Below are 23,582 nucleotides of genomic sequence, written 5' to 3'. Positions count from 1 at the left end.
ATTGTGAAGGGTTTATAATACCTTTAAGCTACTTCAGAAGAAGTCAAAGGTGAGGAGGCACCGCTCACTTTAAACTCATCGTTTCATTCTCACCCCGACTTTTCTTTGTGAAGTTGTGGGTTGCCCCTCAGTCTTCCAGGATCTGCATGTTGAGACACAAAATGGAAAGTAATGAAGGGGTTCAATGGGGACAGGTTTCTTCAGCCGTTCTAACTTTTTCTAAGGTGTCTTTGAGATCTGCGTGATTCACAGTTGGAAAAGAACAAGGTTAAAAAGGGGATGAGAGCAAGCAATAAAGCAAAATGTGGGCCTGAAATGAGACTGTTAATAACAAGGAGGGTGAGAAGAGGAATGAGAATTTTAGGCGGAGCTGGGAAGGCTATTCTATATTAAATTTAGTAAAATCAACAGTTTGACCTAAAGTTACATGTTTGCACATAGTACGCAAGTTAATAATTTGAAAACTGCTTAGTTACAAAGTGCTGTAGCTAACACAATTTATATGTGGCATGTCAGTGTGATAGGTTTGTGATGAGGTAATCCACACTTCTAATTCTAACTTGGTTTTAAGAATTTAAAATTGGCTAGGCAGCCCTTTTCAAAATCTGCTTTGTCAGGTACTCCAGCCTGACTGGCAAGGAAACCAGAGCAGGCTCACAGCAGGTGGGGTTGGTCACTCAGTGTTCACTTTGGAGTAAACCTCAGTGAGGTGATGGATTGGGACGTTTTCTAAGTTGGGATTATTTTCGTAGTTTTGCACTTAAATGCCTGTATGTAAATGAACATCAGTTTATATATATGTATTTGAATTTTAAATCTGTGCTTTTCTTTTGGTGCCTCAGGTGACTGAACAGAGGTTTGGAATCAACATTCCTCATAAGTTCAGCGTCCACAACTACAAAGTCCCGACTTTCTGTGACCATTGCGGTTCCTTGCTCTGGGGAATCATGCGACAGGGCCTACAATGTAAAAGTGAGCAGCTTCTTACTGTAGCCTTTTCGCAAAATACATATATTTTTAGAATCTTGATGCACTATGTGGGCTTGATTTGTGCAACAATCAAGAGAAAGCCGAGGAATGAATATTCATCTTTGCAAGAACTAACAAAAATGCTGGTCTCCTTTTCGATATCAGGCTTCCAGAAGGACTCTACTTTGCACTCTCAGTATAGCTTTGTTTAGCTGGCATTATTGCAGATATTCTTGGGTATCACTGCTTCCTGCATTCATTTTTTTTCACTTTACCTGAAGGTTTTTCCTTAGCTAATGAGATATGGCAATGAAAAGGCATCCGAGGGGATAAAAAAGGTCATTGCTTTAGGTTGACTACCATGTCTGTCACATTGTTAATTGATGACAAAGCATGTCCTGGTGTTCTGTTTTTCTTTCAGTGATCCAGAGTGTAAAATTGTATGGATAACAGTTTCATTTGCCTTCATCTCCACAAGAGGGTGTATGTGTGTCCACAAGTGAAAGCAAGAAAGATTTTTAGGTTCCCACTGAACAATGTATCTTTAAAATTAGAAACCTGTGAACACAGGGAAAGTTTGCTGCAAATTCTGTGGCATTATAAATCCTAATTTTACCTGCAGGTGTAGCTGCAGTGGTATTTATATACCTGACAGACATGTGCTTATGAATAGCTTCGGGCAATGTGGCATCCTGCTTGGGGAGTTTGGAGTATATTCCTGATTTCCAGGAGTTTACTCTCTTATGAGAGTCCTAATTTTGTTTCTGCTGAGATCAGTGGCAAAAATCCTGTTAGTTTAAAGACCCAGAGTAGATCCACATGGGTATATTTCCTGAAGCAGAACTACTAGATTATTTCTGTGATAAATCCCTCCAAGTTATTTTAATTGTTCTTTTGCTTTTTACTTTCCATCCGAACCATCACCCCTGTCAGTCTGTAAAATGAATGTCCACATCAGATGCCAAGCAAATGTTGCACCAAACTGTGGGGTGAACTCAGCAGAGCTTGCTAAAACCTTGGCATGCATGGGTCTGCAACCAGGAAGCATTTCCCCAAATTCGGTGAGTCTTTTTCCTTTTTTTTTTCCCCTTCTCTATTTAAGACATTTACAACTGAGTCTTTATATGGGTGCAGGAGAAGTCAGAGACTTCAGTTCTGGCAGATGGCATTGGGTGGTCGGCTGCATGAGTAGGTTGTTACTGTCTGTGGCTTCTGCCAAAGACTTTACTTGGAAAATGGGTGTCTTGTATCCAGGTTTACCCTGCCAGAGGCTTTAGTCTGTAGGTGTTGCTTTGTTGACTGATTATGTTTCACAGTGGTATGACTCCATTGACTTTTTTTATCTGTTTGGCATGAATGAGAGGAGAATAATACCCTGAACTAATTAATGGTCAATATAATTCATGCCATACCTTTTTTTAAAACCTTTCCTGCAAGCATTGTCTGCATATGTGGCGTGGAATGGAGCATAAGAAGAGCTCAGCAAGAGGCCTAGGTTCTCTTCCCTGCTTTGTCACTGTATTTCTGAATGATTCTGGGGAAACTGTTTCACTCTCTACTACAGTTTCCTCAGCTAAAATCTGTTGTCCCTGTCAACACAACATCATCTTTGCTGTCCAAGCCAGGGTCCTAGTGAGCTTGTTGTCAGGGTTGGGACATATGTGTGCAATTTCTGCTTGTCAGCTCTTAAGGCATCCTAAAAATCATCTGTTGTATATCTGAGTCTATTCAGAGAGTTTAAGGCACGCTGTAACAGCTTGAGTGAAAATAAAGGGTAATAGAAATCAGAGCTGTCACTTGATAAAAAGTTTTCATCACATTTCCTTTGCTAGCAGTTTTGAAATCTGAGTTTGCTTGAAAACAGAATAACCCAAAGTAAAATGTTAGTCTATTTATTTTTATTTGACCAAAACCAAAATATTAGACTCCAAAACGTACTTGCTAGACCTGGTAAATCTTGTCGAATAGTTAGTCAGCTACATCAATTGACCACATGATACTCTATCAGCCTAGCCTGCTCATTAGCCTACGCAGCCCCTTCCGAGTTCAGCTGGATTGTAGCAAATGAGACTTGCTTATCTTAGCTCTTTCTGCTGTAGCAGTTCAGGGGGACAGTTAGCTTGGGACTTAGAGGGAAATGCAACTCCCACACTCTCTCGTCAGTTCTGTAAAAATCAACACTCGTTAGCATTTGTTGTTTGCTTAATTTGCACATCAAAAGGAGATGAGAACAGGGACATAGAAGTCTGTGCTTGGTGTTTAACAATCTCTTCTCGTTATTTGTGAGCTAAAGGCTCTAAGAAAGTGTTCAGACTCTGTGCTGTAAGCTTAAATCTGTTGGGAGTTTTGCTGGGTGCTGTCCCGAATGCTCTTGGTTCTTTCCCCGTGGCTGGGGGTGCCAGTTCTGTGGCAGTGAGGCAAGTCGTCTGTGCAGGAGGAATTTTGCATTACACCAAAGTAGGCACAAGGTGGAGCTCAAGAAGTCCGTGTTACTTTCTCCGGGCTAATAAATGAATAAAAGTACTCGCGGTTTATATGCGTACTCATAGCCGGAGAGCTGTGAACAGAGGACACTGGAGGTTGACTTGATCTTCATATACTGCAAAAACAGAAGCTCTAGAAACGTGTGCTAATACTGGTACAATTCCTGAAAATGCAGATACCTTGCTGCTGGCGTGGGAATGAACAGCCTTCCATGGCATTTACAGCAGTGGAGGAAGCCAGCAGCCCAGCTGCGGGAAAGAAAAATATACTGAAGTTTGGGTTGCACTGAACTGGTCTTTGAGTAAGAGTCTTAAAATCAGGTAGAAATCTAAGAGATTCAGGTGAAATCTGCTCTGGTTCTAGATCTCACCAGCACTTTGCATATTGCAGAAATTATGCAGTTCTCACTCTGATGTTGGATAGGAGACTTGGGTTTCCACACTGTCTTATTTTCCTGGGGAGTGAGGATGGAGAGAGGCAGGCCTGCCTCTTGGATCTGTTGGGCAGTGGGCTTGCGACTTAATATACCCATGTCAGGAACCACTGCTGTCATCTCAGCACAGCTCTGCGCAGTGCCGAAGTTGGCCGGTCACCCGTAACTGCTATGCAGGGTGGTGGTACCCACGTGTTTTCTGTTCCAGTGGCCATACAGTGCATCTGAGCAGGTCCTAAATGCCCAGGCTGGTACGTTGACTACTTGTGTACGCCTCTGAGGCAAAAGTACAATTTCTGTGCAGACTGATACATATTTACTTTCCTCCACAGAAACTGGTTTCAAGATCTACTTTGAGACATCAGGGAAAAGGCAGCGTGAAAGATGGCAACAACGTTAGTGAAAGTTCAGCGAGCAAACTTGGGCTCAAAGACTTAACCTTCCTTCGTGTATTGGGAAAGGGCAGCTTTGGAAAGGTGAGAGTTATTCGTGGCTCTTTTGGGGAAAACCACATTCCTTATTTAAGAAGCTCCAAGGTAGATGAAGTTATTTCATAACGTGGCACACAGACTGTCCAGTGGAATATGCTTTGTGTGACAAGGTTGGTTACAGAGAGCAGGGAGAAAAGGGAAGAGAAAGCAAGCTGACAGCAGAGTGAAGAATTGGTTATCACGAAAAAGGAAAAAGCTAGCAGCCAAAAGAACAGCTGCATGCCAGGACCCATACCAGAAACTGCAAGTGTGTGCATTAGCACTCGTTTGGGCAGCGTTTCTTGGAGCATGTAAAGACTTTTCCTTTAAAGGAAACAAGGCAGTGGTTTCAGAGGCAGTGAGACTGGGGTTTTGTTTCTCTGCTTTGCCACAAAGCCAATGTGAAATGGCACATTTGAATTTGATAACTGAGGAGGGAAGTGGGATGGATGGGCACTGCTCAGGGGGTTTGCCCTGACACAGTGGATGAGCTTCAACCAGCTGACCCCACGCCAGACATTGGAGCAACGTGTGTGGGCATTTCTATCCGGAGAAGCCTGCTGCCGACAGTTGCGTATGTGTCATGGGTTGTACACTGATGCCCATACTAACGAACTAACAAGTCTCACTTGCATCCACAAGCCTGGTCATGAGATAACTGACCTTTCGAGTGTGAGAAGGTGCGAAAGGCTCTGTGTTGCTCAGAGACGGAGGGCTCAGCCCTTGTGATTCACCCTCCCCTTTGGTTTAGGTGATGCTTGCCAAGATGAAAGAGGGTGGGCAGCTCTATGCAGTGAAGGTGTTGAAGAAGGACGTCATTCTCCAAGATGATGATGTTGAATGCACCATGACTGAGAAACGCATCCTTTCCTTAGCAAGGAACCACCCATTCCTCACCAAGCTCTACTGTTGCTTCCAGACTCCTGTAAGTATAGCCTGGGCAGTGGGCACCCTTCCTCCTGACGCTGGATGGCATGTTCAGGACAGAGGCACTCTCCTGTGTATTTGGTCCACAGCCTGTTAAAATTGTCCATTTTAGATCCAGGAGAAACCTCTCTGCTCAAGAGTGAACAAAGCACTCTGCTTTATATCAGCTTTTATCTGCTGGGCATTTGGCAAACAAAATCCTGGCTTGTTCTAGGCTCCTTAACAAAATGGTAATAACAGGGAAGCCTTTCTTTGTGTCTTCCCTAGAAACATCTCTGTGCCATAGGGTATTTCCAAATGCATATGTGCAAACGTCTACAGACCTGCAGTATTCTCTGGTTGCTGTAGGATCTCAGGCTCTGCTGTCTTGCTACCTGAATTTTAACAGGACTGTATTTGCATTGAATTATTTGCAAACTCAATGAATTGTACTTGGAAGCAAGGGTAGCCTGTTGTATCTACTAGCCTTTGTATACTGCTTAGAACTGAATAAAAGATCCTCTGGGGTTACTGGAAAGGATCTTACTGACATGGGTGGACTCTGAGTTAGATTCATATACAGTTGGTATTTCTTCTTGTGAAGGTAAGACAAATGATAGCATTGCTGTCCCTTGTGGTACGTATACATCAGTGGAGGGCTGCACACGTGCTGCCTGTCCAGCTTAGAGCCTCCTCTGGTGGATGCATGTGGGTGGGAGCTTGTTGCTGATGTGGGTGGTGGAGGGAGGAGTGGCTGTGATGGTGGCAGTGGCTACAACTGTGTCCCAGCAAGGTAAGTTTGGGAGTCCCCAAGCTAAGATGTTATTAGGACCAAAGCATTTTCTGCAGTGTAACTCTTCCAGACTGCCTGAGCTCCTTTCCAGTTGCTTCTTGTCCATTGCTGAATGGTAATAGAGCTTGTTTTCCTCTTAGAAGAGGCAGGAGACACTTGCCCTTTTAATCGTGGCTTCACTCCTCCACATAAAACCAAAATACTAACAAAAAAAAAGCCCAAAAAAGGCAGACAAATGCATCCTGCCACCCACCTGTTTCTCTTCTCACTGGGGTGATGCAACAGCCAGCTATGGAGTTTGGGTTGTGCTCATTTAGGGTGGAGCCCTTGAGTAGACTCATGTAATAGGAATTAGGTGGTTTGGTTTTTTTTTTTGGTTTAGTTTTTCTTTTTTATATAGAGCTTATGTGGTTCACAGAGCAGCTGTGCTGTGTAGCAGAAACAAAACTTAAAGCTCACTGTTGTCACTAGTAACCAAGGAAACTCCTCTTTTATTTCATATTATGAAGACACGGGGCAAAAATTTTAGTGGCTTTCCTGAAGTTTTAATGTAAAATATCAGAAAAATCCAGTACTGATGCGTGTTGTTTGAGGTCAGATGTGGGATAGCAGCAGTTTTTGCCACTCATAGCTATGCTCTTTGCTATGGCTTTGCTTACTGAATTGCAATGTAGATGTGAAACCAGCAAATGTGCTCCTGGGCTGTGTGGAGTATTTACCATGAACTTAGGGAAGATTTAAGGTCACTGTGCTAGTACTGTCCGTCATGTTCAAAAAATGAATGCAATCTGCTATGGGTGCAGACAAGGTCTTCTGGGCTGATGGAGTAATTGTAGTCTCGTTTGCAAAGGGAAAAAAAAGGGAAGAACTCAGCCTGTTTAGACTAGCAAATTGAAAGCAAAAAGAGGATCTGATTGATGTCTGCAGATGTCGAACACTGAGGAGAGAAACAAAGCTGTCAAGATGCTGGCAAAGATTAAATGAGTCTAGACTGGCCATGGATACAGTTAGACTGGAAATTAAAAGGAGGTTGCTAAACAGTAGAGCAGCCTGGAACAGGAATTTCTGGACCAGCTTCTCATCAGAGGAGCGGAGGGAAGAACCCCTCAGCCCTTGCTGTCCTGAATGCGGAGCTGGTCAGTCTCTGAAAGGGTGCCAAGGGAGTGGTGCTTGTCTTAGGAGGACCCTGCTATTTCCAGCCTCTCCCAGGTTCCTCTTTTCCTTGAATCCACCTTTGTTTCATTATCTGCATTGTCAGTAACAGAAAACCACTTCCCTCCAATAATAAACAAAACCAAAAAGGGAAGAGTTCACAAGAGAAAAAGTACGTTTCAGACTATTGTAGTTCATTGCATCTTTTGTCCGTATTCTGCACTCAGCGACACCCACCTCAATCCAGAATAACCAGATGTGAATTGCTTATAAAAGCATAATTAAATGCCTTTGCTATAATAGAGCAATGATTGCAACAGCAGAGTATTCACTGGACAGAGTCCTTCCAGAAGGACTTACCTGGGCTGATACAGTGTTTAGGGTTTCTGCCTGTTCTTTACATGGCATTGGATTAGCCCCTCCCGCATTAACATGAACCTGGCAGAAAAGAATATATATATGTGTACCTATATATTAAAATAAAATGGTAACCACTTATTCAAAATGTAAGCCTGCCGTATTTAAAAATACCAAAGCACTTTCTTGTCTTTGGAGTTGGGGAGAGGGTTACACAAAACAATACCTAGTTTCACTTGCAATTACATGTAAACCACATCTCATGTATCACAATTACAGCCCAGACTCTGAAAATGTGGTATTAATGGTTCATGTTATAAAAAAGAAGAGCATGGCTCTAGTCTGCCATTGAGATCCTGGATAAATAATGACCTACTGGGCCTGTCTTTAGGAATTTTTCAAGAACTAGCCATTTTGAGGCCTCTTACCATTTGTCAAAGCAAAGTCAGAGCCTGATGCATCAAGACAGGCTGGGACTAACTGGCAGGGTACTAGCCCAGCTGGAAGGTACCTGGGACTTATGGTAAGTGCCAAGTTCGGTATGAGCCTGCGGTGCAGTCTCATTGCACATAAGCTAAATTATATACTGGGCTGCTTCAGGAGCTTAGGGGAAGTCGTTATCCCCTCTGCTTGGCACTGGTGAGGCTGCACCTAGAATAGGGGTGTCCAGTTATTGCCCCCGCTGCCTCCAGTTCAAGTGGAAATTGTGGAAACTGGAAAGGAAGGACCTTGGAAGCACCTGAAATGCTGCAGTAGCTTGAGGACAGAGTGCTCAAAGGATTTGAGGGTTTGGCTGGATCTAGAGCCATTTGAATTCTGACTCTTGTATAATATTCCACCCAAACCAGCAACCTTTTCCTGACTTACGCAGCCTAGGGCTGACTTAAACAGCTTGGGGCATATCCGTGCTGTGCAGTACAATGTCATGGAGTGCTAGTAATGTAGCATTAGCTCAGCTGGCACAAGTACCAGAAACAGCAATGCATCGCCTGAGATCATCTATATTGCTGCTACTTTTGCTCACCTGTGTTAGAGCTAGCTGAGGTTTTTCTGTGCTTACATTAGCTGCTGATGGTTTTCAGAAAGCTTTTCTGTTCCCTTTTGCTACCTCTGTGCTCCGTGTGGTCCTAATTTAGTCTCAGCTCCAGCATAAGCAATACCGACTAGCAACGGTTGCTTTATTTGCCCAGGGTGGGCTGAGGTTGCCTGACCTCCAAACAGCCTCCTTGCTCTGTCACAGAGAAATATTGCAGCCACTAGGTGGTAGGAGCTGCAAGTGTTGTCTCTGCCTGGTATAGCCCACAGTTTTCAGAGCCTGAAGAGGAAATATTAGCTGCACAGCAGGCTGGGCAGAGGCTGGACATGGCCCTCTGCGTGCCCGGTGCTGGGCTGGGCAGTTTTGGACTTGCACCTCCAGATTCCTTTCCTGTGAAAGACAAGGAAGGAGTCCTGCTGGTCCTTTGCAAGGCTGGAGGGGCAGGGGGCAGTTTAAGTCCCACTTCAGCCGCATCAGTGCAAGGTCTTCCTTGCTCACAACATCTCTGGGTTTTTTAAATTATTTTTTTTAATTGAAAGCCTTGCCTTGGGAATTTTCCACCTTCCCTAAGCCATTTTCCTCTGCTTTTTGTAGGGCCTTAAGGTCATTCTTTAGTGTCAGAGAGGATTATGCTCCTGCTGCAGTAATCTCTGAGTTGCTGACAGGTGCTGGGGCTGACCTGCAGGTAATTGTGGATTCTGCTTTAGGGGTCACAAACACTAAAAAAAAATGCTTGTTTCCGTTTACCTGCTGCTGGTGTCATCTAACACCTCAACAATTCTGTCCCAGAACAGGTGAAAGAGGCTATATTTATAAATAGCTGAGTCAGTAATTTAATCCTGGGGAATGTGGATGCTGGAATGTTTTAATTAAAATAAGTTTGTAGTAGGGCCTGTCATCTTTGGGGTTTAGGAGCTATCCTTCCTGCACAGGTGGTTTGCTTTTAAATCCTTTTGTCTCGACTCATATGCATGAGAATGAAAAGGGCTGGGGGAGATCAGCTTCCCATGCAAATAGTGTCAAATAGCTTCTGGGTTTTATGTTTATTGCCCTTACCCCTTTCCTCATGACCGCAGGGTGCTTTCAGGGAACCGTCCCCCAGGCGATGCTGTTTCCAGCACTGTCCCTGCTAGCCTGATCGTTATATAGATTTGCGCTCTCTGCTGATGGTTGCTGAGGCACAGAGCCTGCCCGTGTCGTTCCAAAAATAGTGAGACATGAGAACTTGGCAGAGGGATGTGATTTTCTGTAATGAGTGTCCTTCTGAGATAATAGCTAGCAGGGGTGCTATTCAAGCCGGTAGGGACTGGCCCAGGGACTCCAGGGCAGCTAATCATTGAACTGGTCCCACTTTATGAGGGCAGCCTGCTGGCCGGCACGCAGCTTTCCACCCCCTTTAACTGTGGGCTGATGTCATGCTCTCGACATGGAAGGGGAAGGTTTCTCCATCTCTCTGCTGGTTCCTGGGGTGCTCAGACAGTTCTCCCAGGGTCAGTGTGGGTGTCGTGTCATGGACCACCCAGGTGTTTAGAGAGATGAGCCTGTATTTCAACTCCTAGAAGTGTTAGAGCTAACCTGGAGCCTTTGGCAGGGGAAAATTTTCAAGTTTCAGCAAGTTTTCAAATTTCAGCAAAAGCGGTGGGACTGAGCAATGGCAGCTGGCTGGCTGCTCGCCCACCCGTTGGTCCCTGGATGCCACAGGAGAGGTCTAGGTGCCCTTGTATGTCCTTGGAGTCCTTCAGTCATGGTCCTTCCAGGGGAGTCCCTCCAGGGAATTTCCAGCAATATCCTGGTTGTCCACCAGCCACTCCACTGCCACCAAGTGGGTAGAGCACAGGGCAGCCCCGGGGCAGTCCCTGGCATAGTGGAGGTGAGGTAGGCTGGAAAGGCAGCAGCAGCCTTCCTGGGGCTCTGGTTAGATGAAGAAGTGTCCTGACACAGGCCTTGGAGCGTGCTGGTGGGTGGTAAGGAAGCAGTGAGGCCTCTTTGATGTTCTCTTTGAAAGGCGTTGAGAGGGAGCCTTTGGGAGCAGAGAGGACAACTTTGATCATCTCCCAGGCTCTAAACCCCCAAGCCTTCCCTCTCTGGCATGTTGGGGAGCCACAACTCGATCTTTGCATACACGTGACAGCCAAGTGCGCTTCTTGGATGATTTTCTGCAACCATTGAGAATTTTCCCCCAGTTCTTGAGCACTAAGACTGTTGCTAGCCCCAAGCCACGGTGCTGGAAGACCAGCGCAAGCTTCAGTTTTGTTGCTGCCGGCCAAAATCAAGTGAAGATGATGACAGGGACATGCTGTTCATAGGCCTGGAGTTTTCCAAAAGGCTTGGTATGGCCTTGCATGCCTTGTGGCTGTAAACACAGGCAAGAAAGGGAAGCACCCCACTGGGAGCTTGCTGCAGAGTCCTTCTGAAGTCAGGCTTGAAGGAGCTTCAGTAGTGCTTTACCTGGGGCAGCAAGTTAGTTTTTTTGGGGGGCTGTGTTGGACCGGGAGGTGTAGAGGAATTTCCTCTCTCCACCGTTGCTCTCCAGCATGACTTCTGCAGGGACATGTGCCACAGTGCCCTCACGTTGGCTTTACAACAATGTGAGAGGCAGTTGGTTTCTGCCTTTCTCTGGCTCCTGCCTTGTCTAGCACCAAACAAAGGCAGACTGGTCTAAACTCTGTCTTTCTGTGGTTTTAGAGTGTTCACATCCACCAAAAAACCATGACATCTTTGCTGGCATGCTGGCCCAAGTTGCCAGTAAATCAGATGCGCAAGGCCTCCAAAGCCAGATCCGAAAGGCTCGGGCTTTCTGATACACACAGTAACACCTTGTGGTGGTCTCTTTGTTGCAGGAACACAGGGGTTGGGTGTGTTTTTTTTTTTTTTTTTTGTAGGCAGAGTGGTTTTGCTTGCAGAAGATGAAACAAGATCAGACTGTCATTTCCGATTTTATCTGTGAACTGTGCTGGGCATCCACACTTAGGCTGCACGTTGAGGTGATATAAGCTGAAGTGAAAACAAACTGAAGGGTTATCTGCCATCATCGTGTGGTAGCTCCTGAGTGTAACTTTCCCACCCCTGGTTGTTGAGGGACTCTGGATACTTGCATTTTATGGATCTGAGAAAATGCCTGTCTCCATCTGCAGTGGCTTATGGGACAGACAAATTATCAAGTTTAGTGCAAGAGTAGCTGAAGGAGATGCTGTTGCCTACGGTTAGCCACAGTATGTGAAACTGTTATTTTCCTTTGGCCTTAAAATCAAGGAAGTTGTGGCATAAAAAGGGATCAAAATGAAAGCAACTTACAAGCAGCCTGAGTGAGCCAGGTGCCAGTCAGTATTGAGGAGGAAGACGGAGTGGGGGGTAAAAAAAAAAAGGGCAGCCAAAGCCCTGAGAAGAGGTAACTAGCTGAGGTGTGACCCAGCAGTGCTTTAGGTTTCAGTCTCTCTGAACCTGTATTGCTTTCCAGGTGACATTTAAGGTGAGAGGATGGATCCACAGAGCTCTCATAGCAAGGCATTTCCGAGTGGCCTTTGGGTGTTTTGGCACTCTCTTAATTTTCCTGAAGACCTCTGGCTGAGCTTGTAGAGGTCTTCAGTCTTCCCCAGCACAGCCTAGAGGCCAGCAGGTACTGCAGAGTTCAGTATTTTTAAAAACAGGCCTGAGCTGTCTCAGGTTGGTCACTCCGAACGGGAAACACCAATTCCAGCAGATTTTTTTCTGAACTGAGGAGTGTAAAAAGAGCATGATCTTCACAGAGCTACTGTCTTCTGAGACACCATGATACCAGCAGCCAGCTGAGGGGTGCAGATGTCCTATAAGTCTTTGATTAACAGGTGATGTCTATAGCTTGATACATTCTAGTTTCTTATTCCTCAACTTATTCCCCTCTAAGTTCAGCCAGCCCTTTGTTTTCTGATCTTTCAAGAAGGACTGTGTATATAGTTTTCTATGCCATTTTAAAAGGTCCGGAGGGAAAGGTTTAATTTCATTTCTTCTTTCAATTTGTTTTGCATTTTTTTGATATTTTGTTCTAATGGTGGCCAAGCTGCTTTTTTAAAATGTTGCATAATAGCAATTAAAAAATGTGATTTAATAGGTTGACCTAATATCTGAGATGTTTTTTTTTCTAGTTGGGGTTTTTGTTTTGTTTCTAATGGAACAGATACAGATTAACAAGAGTGATAAAAAACATCCCTTTGCGTGTATGCTGAGTAAAAGTTTCTAGTCAAAAGGTGAACTAATTGTGTAATCCTGCCGTGAATTAGACCATCTTAAGGGGAGGGGATGAGGACGAAGGATGCACGTATGGCTCACCTGCATATCCCAAAGGATGCATTGTACCAGAGAAGTCACTGAGTTTGTGTGTTACAAAAACTCTCCAGCATGTGAGCTTGAAATTTCAGCTGCACGGTTAAGAAAACAGAGGCAGAAATTTGGAGGGTGTAGTTAGATTTATGATTTTTTTTTCCTGGGGCAGGTGGGAACCCGTAACTCCCATCAGCTCATCCTGGCTTGTGGCTGTCATTCAGCTCTTCTGGAATGAGCTCAGTGTTAACACTGTTCTGTGCACACATGCACACGGGAGGCAGCCTTTACCCCGGGGGACCCTGTTGAGTTTATTTATGCAAATAGCAAGAGTCTATTTGTTATTCTCTAGGCGATATTTGTGTGCCTCGCTGCGGTGGCATAGGAAGGCCTGCGTTGTGCCCACTATCAGCAGAGTCAGATAGCAGAGTGCAGTTTTAAGCGATAACTGGTGATAACTGCCCCATTCCTGTAGCTGTGACAGTGACAACAGTGACTCTTTGTTAAAGGAGCTAAAAATGAGGCCAGTGTGGGGAAGCAACCTGTGCTTCAGAACGGTGCTTGCCAGCTGCCCAGCCTAGAGGAGCCACCACATGTCTTATCCCCTTTCTGAGTTTGCCGAATTTTCACTGTACCTCCTTCTGGCTAAAAAACACCCCAAAAACAGCAGAAGAAAGAAACCTTCCCTTTCTCAGCCTTTCAGATCCAGTGCAGCACACAATCATTCCCCCTGTCTTGATAGCCCCAGGGCTGTATTTGCCATCTGTGGCACCCTCACTCCCTTGCTGTGGCTTGATTTCTACTAGGCAGAAGTGGTTCCTGAGGCTGGCGTGTACTTCTGCAGTCACTGAAGCAGAGAGGTAAAACGGCTAATAGAGTACCAAAATCAGCTAGCAGATGGCTGTAAAACCTGCTGCCTTTCTGCCGCTGCCTTGTTCGTCTGGGAGTCTTGGGCCATGGCGGCGAGCGGAGCAGCAGCAGGTGCCATGGCAGTCATCGCTGCAGCTGTGTTTAAGAAGCATCACTAATGTGTGTGAATAATTCTGGCTGAGCAAGCATAGTGCAGAGTATTTCTTCCTCTCTGCTTAATGTAGTTATTCTGACTTGAAATCAAAGGACCAAATCTTCACCTAGTATTGTCTTGCTCCATCGCAGTCAGGTGAACGCGGCTTTGACGCTGTCCGGAAATGTGCGGCTGAGTTCGTTACATCTGCTTCAGCCCTTGTGCGCACGCGTGTGTGTGCAGAGGTTGTCTTGGCAGTTCCCCCTTGGTGAGCCCGTTCTGATGACACCTACGGTCCTCTCTGGTTTTGAAATGCTGCCGTGTATAACCCCCCTGAACAGCCTGCCCTCCTGTCAACCTCTTAGCTGGGAGCAGCAGGCAGCCCACGAGGATGCAGCGCTGCCTTGTCAAAGGGCCGGGTGCGGAGGGGAGGCATTTCAGTGCAGAGCAGCATCTGAGCGTGCTTCATGTTCTTGTTACTCCTATGAAGATAAAGACTGAGAAACAAACCTCTTTATAATTCCTCCTCTGGGTCCTGTGCTTTGGTGTGACTTGACCCAGATATGGATGGCCACTCGCGCTGCTGGGGGAGTTGGACATGTGGCTTTCCGAGGCCCAGTACTGAGACAGCATGGTTTGTTTGTGTGCTCCCAGCAAGACCTGAGGCAGATTGCTTTGTGTGGGGGTTGTGGACCACGAAGGGAGAGCAGGAACATTGGGAATGCTGAGGGAGCCTGCCAGCTCTTGTAATTATCTTGTAATAATTTGCTTGCAAGCTTCCTAAGCCCTGCTACTCTTTTTGGAAACAATAAACTTTCGCTGGGAAGCAGTGACACAGCTGTCTCTGTATGGAGAGAATTTTGAAAGCCTGCTCTGCAAAGCATAAACTGCCAAAACAGTGAGAAATGACGGTTTTCTTGGGGAAACCATTTGGCTTCAGTGAACTCAGATTGAGCCCCAAACTGATTTTCTAAGGAGTTGTGTGCACGAATTATTTCCAAAAAGATGAAATGCAAACTTAGTAGAATTCCTGAACCAGGCTGATTTTTTTTGGGGGTGGGGGGTGGGGGTCAGGGTGGGACTGGGAATTGGACCATTGCTTTAAGCAGCATTTAACCAGGTCTCCTTATCCTCCAGATGCTGCCTTATATGGCAGCTGTCAGCTAAATAGGAGGTTTGGGTGAAATTACTGCTGGGATGTGTCCTTGGGGCGGCTCAGCCCCTTGTCCTGCAGAGGAATCGGTGTGGGTAGAAGCAGTGGTTGCGAGAGCTCTGCTGCAACGTGGATGTGCAGAGCTTGTCCAAGCCTGTTCCTGGTGGCTCTGGAGGCTGGAGAGACCCTGCTGGTGTTTTCCAGTTGGTCTCCTGAACCTCCACCAATGACTCTTGAGAGAAATCCCCTCTGGCCTCCACACGGCCCTTGGCACAGCAGCTCTTGGAGGGCGGCAGCTTTGCTGTTATCTTCTTCCATGTCTGCATGTAGGAAACGCTTGTCTTTTCCCCATCTCCTTCCTCTACACTGCCCGAACTGGGGCAGTGGTGCTGCCTTGCCATTTACGTAGCTCAGAAGCCTGTGATTGGAGATAAGCTTCTCACCCTAGCTGTCTTCAGAGGTCTTTGGTCTTGTGTAGGTTGTACATGGACGTCAGCTATGACTCTTAACTGGGAGGGAGTGGAAGTTAGCCATCACACTGGCCTTTTTTGGGTGTGGGGAGGGAAAGGATGCTCTTTGAATACAATCTGGATTTCCCCCCCCCCCCCCCCCCAGTGATGGTGAAGAGGAAAGGTATAAGGGTTCAAAGCAGCTTTCTAGTAGAACTGGTGAGGACAAAGGGACAAAGCACTGAAGTGATGTTTGAGTTGGATTTCAGTGAGTGCTTGTGTTTGCAACGGGCAGTGACCAGCATGTGGATTTTCCCACCCAGTGGCTTATGCAACCAGGGACTCTTCAAGCCCCACCAACACCCTGCTAAGACAACAAACAAATAAAGCGGGTATATGTAATTGCTGTCAGACACTGTCCTTAGGACACAGCATGTGCTTCCAGCAGCCCTGGCCCTGCTAATAGGTGAACAAATAAAGATGGCAAACTGAAATTTAAACAAGTAAAAAAACCCAAGCAGCTCTCTTGCACTGGAATTGGCAGGGCTAATCTCTAGGTACAGGACAGCCTTGAAATGAGCCCACCTGATCCCATGGACTTATTTGTTTCCTCCAAGTGTTTCTTTAATTTACAGTAACAATTGCTCTGCGGTTTTATTCATCTCGATTCCAGTCCAGAAATGGTGCAACATGATTTCCTCATGTGGCTGCTGCTGCTGCAAAGGCTTTCGCGTCAACGTTTCCTGTTTACTCAGATGCTCTTTTCTTACTTTTGCAAACGTCTAAAAGAGATAGCAGATCAGGGAAGACTTCTGAGCAATGCAAAATAGAAAAATAGATATGCAGGGATTTCAGCATTAGCCCTGTCAAAAAACCCTCCAGCTTTCAACTCCTCCTAATTCCCACTGGTAGACCCTAAAAAAGGAGGCACATAACTCTGTCAGGTCAAATTTGCAAGTTATGTGAACTATCTGCTGTTTTAAGATTTCCTTTTCCTGGCCCCTATTTAAACTATTTATTCATTCTTACTCTGCTGCAAATTGCCTTTTTTTTTTCTTTCTTCCATAAAATACCACTGTTTAGTTTATTTCTCAGTGATTCCTGGTAGATGATCTTTGCAATCTGGCAAGCTGATGGCCTTGCTTAAGTGTGAAAATGGAAGACCTTGCTTGGCTCTTGGATCCTGGTCCCCGAACGGAGGTCATTAGTGCTGATTTTTCTAATATTGTTGCCAGATATGTAGCAGGCCAATGCACAAATGCTGTGTTATAAACAGGTTGTAATACCCACCCTGCTCTTTTCTTCAGCAACCTCATGGGATTTCTAAGTGTTAGAAAACCGGACAGACTCTTTTTGTTAAAAAAAACCACAAAAACAACCAACACAAAACAAACAAAACCAAAACAATAAAATTGGGTAGTCCAAAGTTTTGTGAGGCCTAAATGGGAGAGCTTTAGTAATTAAATCCATGTTTATGCTTGACCTGTGAAATGAGACAGTGGGTGGAGGTGAGGTGTTAGCTGTTACCCTTGGGAGCACCATGTAACACACGCGAGGATACTTGCTTGGGTTTGCAGTTAGTCTGAAGCATGAGGTGATTGTAACAAAAAGATGCTACCTCCATGTCAGCAGCAATGTGAATTTTAAAACCGGCTTTTTCTGTGCTCACCTGAACATTTGAGAAAGAAGTAGTAGTATCTTCCTTTAAGCATCATAGTGCAGACGAGTACATCCAGATGGGACATCGAGCTTTGCCAGCACTGGAGAAGCAGGATGTGTATGTTTTAAGATAGAAAGAGTTAACTTTATTTCCCTGAAGCTCACCTTTGAGGAAAGAGTAGAAAATATATGCATGTTCACCAAACCGTATGCATGTTTATACAACCTTATATATTACTTACATAAATATAGACACATATCCCTTTTCAAGTTGCTGGTAAATTTAAATAATTCCTGTTGGAGATCTGGCAAGAGGGATTTTTTTTTTTAAGTACGGGCTTGAAGAAATGCCTGGACAAGCTGGACTAGATAAGCATATGGAGAGATCAGCAAGGAAAGAGGCGGGGAAGAATAACAAGGAGATGTAAAAGCTGACCTGACTAGCAAGGCAGAGGCGATATCTGCACTGCGGCTGAAGGAAGGTTTGCTGAACAGGTAGGCGCAGCGTAGCCAGACTCAGTTTAACCAACTGCAGCGAAGATGTGGCATTAGAGATCTGATGTGGGCTGAAGGGCCAAGGTTGATGGTGGGTTTGCACAGTTTGTGCTGCTCTGGCTTAGAGTGCTGCCGTAGATGAGCCAGCTTGAGTGTCTTTCAGGGGCCCTATAATAAAGGCAAAGTGAAACAATGAAGTATTGTTGTTTATATGGACTGGAGATAGCACTTAACACGTAGCCTTGGTGCTACGCGTAGTAGGACTAGGAGACTGCTGGGAACACATCTATCTTAACTTCTGGAAGGAGCCCAGAAGGAGTTGTTGAGCAAGCCCTGGATGGTGACAAAAAGCAAGGTATCCTCATCTGTCATGAGCCATTTGCTTTCCTGCTTGTGTCCAGAGAGGAATGAAAGGATTCCTGGTTGCTTTTCTTCTGCTCTGTGCTTCTCAAGATGTTAATACCAGTAGTCGTTTCAAGCTGGCTGGCAGCCAGAAAGTGGAGAATAACAATGCTTATCCTCTTAAACTTGGAGAGGGTTTAAAACTAGCTTGTAGATTAACATCAGACCTGTGAAGGGACTTGTGGGGAAAGAAGGGCAAATAGTGTCATTAAAAGGCTGACTGGTCTCAACTGAATTGTATGCGCCTCTTTTTCCAGTCTGCTTGTTCCTGATATTCAGAGTAAAACTGAAACAATCAATACTGAATGTCCTGAAACAATTACTAGGGGAAATTTCTGAACCAGACCGCAACAATTCTACAGTTTAGTTTTGTGACAAATCACTGCGTGTCCTTCCTCTCACAATTAAGCGAGTACCGCTTTTGCATGCACTAAACCTGTATCCAGACTGTTGAGGATGCAGCTTAAGCAAGTGCCTCCCTATCTGTAGACTCTTGCGAAAACCAAAACAAATCCAAAAAAGAAACCTGAGAGACAAGCAGCTGTGGTTAATGGCTGGACTTCATTGTACAGGTTGCTTTTCTGCCCAGCAGAAACTTTGGTTTATACTTCATTGTTATCAATTTCCTCATTACCCAGAGGTCTCTGCAGGTTAATTGGAGCTATGAGAAAAGCTGAAATCTGAGGGCCCAAAAGGCAGCTGCCAGGCAAGTGTATGGCAGGAAATCCCATTCTGGAAAACAACACTCATTCCTCAGAAATAGTGTCAAGATACCCTTGAGACAACATTGTCATTGCTGTTCCTAAGCCCTTGTGTTGCTGTGGCGAAGCTGCAGTCTGTGAGCAGTCTGGTTATGCACATTATATTACAGAGCATCTTTCCCCAGAGGTCTGAGGTGTTTAGTAGGGAGCAAGTGACTTTTTAGAGATTTCTCTCGTCCCCACTCAGCTCAGAGAGTCCTGTTGACCCATATCATCCTCTGCTGGTTCAGGCTAAGGACAGTTTGGGGGAACCTAATGGGAGCTGGTTAGTGATGAGCACACACCTACTGGTATGCCTAATTCCCATGTGAACAGGAATGAATTTTATGACTGGGGGCAAAATTTCTGGGAGGAGTGCAGGGCAAGGAGGTACTAACAGATCTTCTTGGTATTGACGTAATCTTTCCTGAAAAAGTCAGAATTCCCCCCTAACAAATTTCTCCTGGGTCCTTAATCTGTTTTTTTTTTTTTTGGGAAATAATAGTTTTACTTAGATGATATGATTAATGCTGTTCATATCTGTTGTGTTTGTGTGTGTGAAGGATCGCCTGTTCTTTGTGATGGAGTTCGTAAATGGCGGGGACTTGATGTTCCATATTCAGAAGTCACGTCGTTTCGATGAAGATCGGGCCCGGTTCTATGCTGCAGAAATTATTTCAGCCCTTATGTTTCTCCATGAAAGAGGCATCATTTATCGGTGAGCTCTGCATTCATTCATTCATTCATTCTCTTTGTCTGAACCCCACGGCTGAGATGATAGCTTGTGTTTTCTGCTTGAATAAATAACTGTCACTTGCTGTCCACCAGGAACAAGTTGTCATCTGGGATAACAGTACTTCCACTTTCCCCCTGCCCATTGTCCGAGGTGCTCTACCTTCCAGGGAGGAGTGAAATTTCTGGCTGCGGTATTGGCAACAGGGAGAGTCTTCCTATGACGTGTGTGTGAGCACGTAGGAAAAACAGGTTTTCCTTCTGAGGCAGAGGGGCTAGATTTTGCATTGGTGTCAGTTCACGTTGCTCTGCAGATATAGCTGGTTTATATCAGCCCCTTGTCTGCACCTCAGGTGCCTGCATAGCTCCTGGGCGTTAGCTGCTGGCCGACAGAAGCCTTCGCCGTGCTGCTCTGGGCCTGTCCTGCTGCTGTAGAGCACATGTCAAACTGACAAAGGAAGAGGCATTAAATGAAACCTTCCTAGATTTTCTGGGAGTTAATGCAAGGAGCTGTTGCTTTTGCCACTGTGTGCCTTGTTATTTGAAGGCAAATACGTGCTGGTTACACCCAAGCCTCTTTGTTCCTCTGCGTTAGCTACAGGCCTGTGTTTAAACCCTATCTATTTGACGTACCTATCCAGTGCCTCTCAGGCCAGCCAGTAAAAGTCTTTTCATTCCTGCCATGATCCTACAGCAGCAGCTTTTCCTTCCTATCCGTGTATGGCACCTTTGTGTTTGCAACAGGATTGGAGCATCACTGCCTTTCAGCATCAGCTTCCGCTGCCGGCTCTCAAGGCTATTCTCAGGAAGCTGTTTCCCACTGCAGCGCTCCTGTTTTTGTTTTTTTTTTTGTCATTACTCTGTACTCGGGGGGACAGTTTGGTTATATTTGTTCACTTCTATACTGCCAAAGTGCTCCACTGTCAGCTCAGGTATCAAGGCATGGATCAGGCAGCCAGTCTGCTTTGCAGAGGCGTCCCTGACCAAGGTGACCATTCGACCAGCGTCTTCCTGTGTGAGCCAGGGGCAGAGCAAGACCCCTTCTGGGGAGGAACAGGACAGCTAGAGCAGGGACATGTCAGCACTGAGACAGTCTGGTTATACAGAAAGGTTCTTTCTGACATGCTTTGCAGAACATCTCTGGCATCTTCTTGCCCAGAGCACTGGAAAGGAGGAACAGACAGTTGTTTTCTTTGGATACTGTTACCTGGGTTCCTACAGCAAAGCATGCATATTTGAGTATGGTCTGCTCAGTCACACTTGTGGCATGCCAGCACTGCAAAGAATAACATCAACTCTCTTTTTGCTGCTTGGTTATGGTTGTACAGCTGGGACCCACAATTGGGTCCAGGATGAGACCAGTTCCAATCCCAGTCAGGCCTGTTAGTACCAATTCAGACTGAGGGTTGGGCCAAATGCCATTTGGTTTGGGGCTTTGCATTGTTTAACCCTGGCAATGTGGTCCTGTGTTTGGTAGTGCATCCTCCCATATCAGATAAACCCCAGTTTGAGCGCACTAAAACCAGAACAGCTGAGGGCTAAAGTGGCCAAGGGGCTGGGGGCTGTGCAGGGGAAACTCTCCTATCAGATGGTGAGATAGGAAAAGCAGAAAAAGCAACTTCTCTTTCTCTTCCTAGGTTGAGCTCCAATAAGAAACAGATGGTCAGGTGAGGACATAGTATATTAAATTATTTTTAAGTATGAAATCATACCATATATGTGGCACAGTGAAATAGAGGAGCGTCATTTTAATATTCTCTGAGTCCCAAGAGTATGAAAATTGCTAGTGATATATACCATATGTATTGAGCTTCTAAAGCACTGTGATTGTCTGCAGAGAATAGCAAATCTACTTACTCTACAACTGAATTTTAGTCTAATTCTTCCCTTGTGAATAATGCTAGCTGCTGAAGCGAGACCCTGCCAGATAATTACGCAAATGACATTATCCTTAAAATAGTGACATCCAGTAGTTATTGTCAATCATTCAGCAGCAAAAATGTGTCTGTGCATAATGTAATGCCACTGTGCTTACGGCTTGTCCTGCGCCCCCCAGCCTGCTGCCTGTCACAGGGCAGGAGTAATCGATCCCTGTGGGTTTTGGCACTCTTCAGGTGCTGCCGTAATTCATGATAGAAACCGGAGGAGTAATTGAAAAGCTTCTTGAACAACTGCATGGGCTTTGATCTTCTTGAGAAACTGGTTGAGCTATGGAGTCAGGTAGCTTCAGCAGCACAGGGCAGATTTGCACAGGGATGAATTGTTTTTTTAAAATTAGTTGGGGTGACTCCGTTCTGGAAGACGTTAAGGGGAGAGAGCTGCGGCTGTACTGACCTGAGATTGCCTCTGTCAGGTCATGAATACCAGACTCTTGGAGGGAGTCTGATCGGATGGAAGGAGATATTCAGAAGGGGATCACTGCACTTGTATAAGAGAGTTTGGAGATTTTATGATCAGAATGTGAGTGCTTGCGTAGGAGGCTGGGAGCATGGGGGAGGAACACCAGGAAAAGCCTGACCAGAAAGTGTTTTGCCGCAAGCTGGTCAATATGCCTCTTCTTTCTCGATTCCCAGGGTCAATGGAGTAAGAGAGTTGCTGGCCTAGAGTACCCTGGGTCATTTGTTTTTCTTCTGGGCTAAACTTAAACACAATAATACTGTACTTCTCCTTGCCCCCTTCAAGATTAAGCAGTCCAGGAGAGAGTCTGCATTTACCAACACAATGAGCATTCTCCTGGTAGGTCAAGTTGCTTTTGCCACAAGTGCTGCCAAAAGCTGGGTCTTCTCTCCTTTGAACTGCTAGAGGGGCTTGAGAATGGGCACAGAAAATTCATCAAGAGGTAGCTGAAATATGTCACTTTGGCCTGGGGTGAAACAATGCTCGTTACAGCTAAAATCAGGTGTTCCTGGCCACACATACACAATTTGAAATCCATAGTGCAGTATTTCTGCAACTGCTACTGTAGTCCATGAGACTGGGGTTCCTGAGGCAGGTTTTGGTTATATGTGACTTTTTAACATCACAACCAGGTTTACTGCTGGACTGGTGCTCATGACGTTTTCATGACGCAGCTGAAATTTTCAGTAAGTTTCCTTCTCACTTTGAGGAAAGTCTGCTTTCTGTTACTAAGCCCTACGCAGAATAGGAGTCACATGGATGTACATGTGTATATTTGGGGTTTCTAAAGGGGAGGTTTCAGTTTTACAGACACTTTTTTTTTTTAATTTTTAATTTGCAACACTGCAAAGGAGAGATGGCTTTCTGGCCTTATCAAGGAAACATCTCTGTCTTGCCCTAAGCTGACTTTTATCTGTCAAGTCAGCAGCGCCTATTTATAGTTGCTTCCTGAAAAAAATGTTGACAAGTACAGTGTGGCTCCTTATCCCATCATACAGGGGGCAGGACTAGAATGAATCCAGCCATGAAAGCAAGCTTTTCAACATGTCAAATCGTAGTATATTGTGCACCCCACAGAGGAGTAGGACAAGGACATATTTGGGATCACCTCCTGCGGTAGGTTGCCAGGAAAAGCTTAGGTGATAATCAAAGCTATTGTAGATAAAATCTTTGCTCACAGGGCAGTATTCTTGCACTGTTCCTTTCCTTAAGCTGCCTTCTAAAGGAAAATAGTGTGCTGGGTCCTATGCTGCAGGTAGGTAGGTTGGTTTGTGATTTTTATCTAAAGACTGTATGTACTATTTTTTCTTGAGGCAGCTTTTCCCGACTTTCACTTTCCAATTCAGCAGTTCCTAGGGTAAGGGAAGCATATTTTGGCTTCTGTGTATGCTGGAAATAAAGCAAAACAGCATGCATATCTGAGCAGTATGAGATTGCACAGTAGCTTACTCGATGAAAGTGAGCTACTCCACTCATAGTCTTCTGAAAAGGAAAGAGATAGTAAATTATTATAAGGGTTTATTTTAAAAGTAGGACTTTTCCTTCCATGTAGCCTTACTGTAAGAATGGCTGGTCTGCCCTGCTACCCTCAAATTCAAACCTTTGCGTAGGTTAGTGTACAGCTTTGCTAGTGGATAGGTCCGCTTGCCAGGGTCA

General features: G+C 45.3%; 1 protein-coding gene across 2 annotated transcripts in view; it reads left to right on the top strand.

Moving 5' to 3' along the window:
- The window catches only part of PRKCH (protein kinase C eta), a 137,641-nt gene that overhangs the window by 71,142 nt on the left and 42,917 nt on the right, over positions 1–23,582 (top strand). For both annotated transcript variants that reach the window (XM_064460978.1, XM_064460977.1), the window contains exons 6-10: positions 843–972; positions 1,903–2,030; positions 4,219–4,362; positions 5,108–5,281; positions 19,361–19,515. In XM_064460978.1, the coding sequence (XP_064317048.1) occupies positions 843–972; positions 1,903–2,030; positions 4,219–4,362; positions 5,108–5,281; positions 19,361–19,515 (731 nt within the window). The remainder of the gene's footprint in view (positions 1–842; positions 973–1,902; positions 2,031–4,218; positions 4,363–5,107; positions 5,282–19,360; positions 19,516–23,582) is intronic.

Source organism: Phalacrocorax carbo, chromosome 9, assembly GCF_963921805.1.
Source record: "Phalacrocorax carbo chromosome 9, bPhaCar2.1, whole genome shotgun sequence".
NCBI classification, from domain to species: Eukaryota; Metazoa; Chordata; class Aves; order Suliformes; family Phalacrocoracidae; genus Phalacrocorax; species Phalacrocorax carbo.
This window is presented reverse-complemented; position numbering and strand designations above follow the sequence as displayed.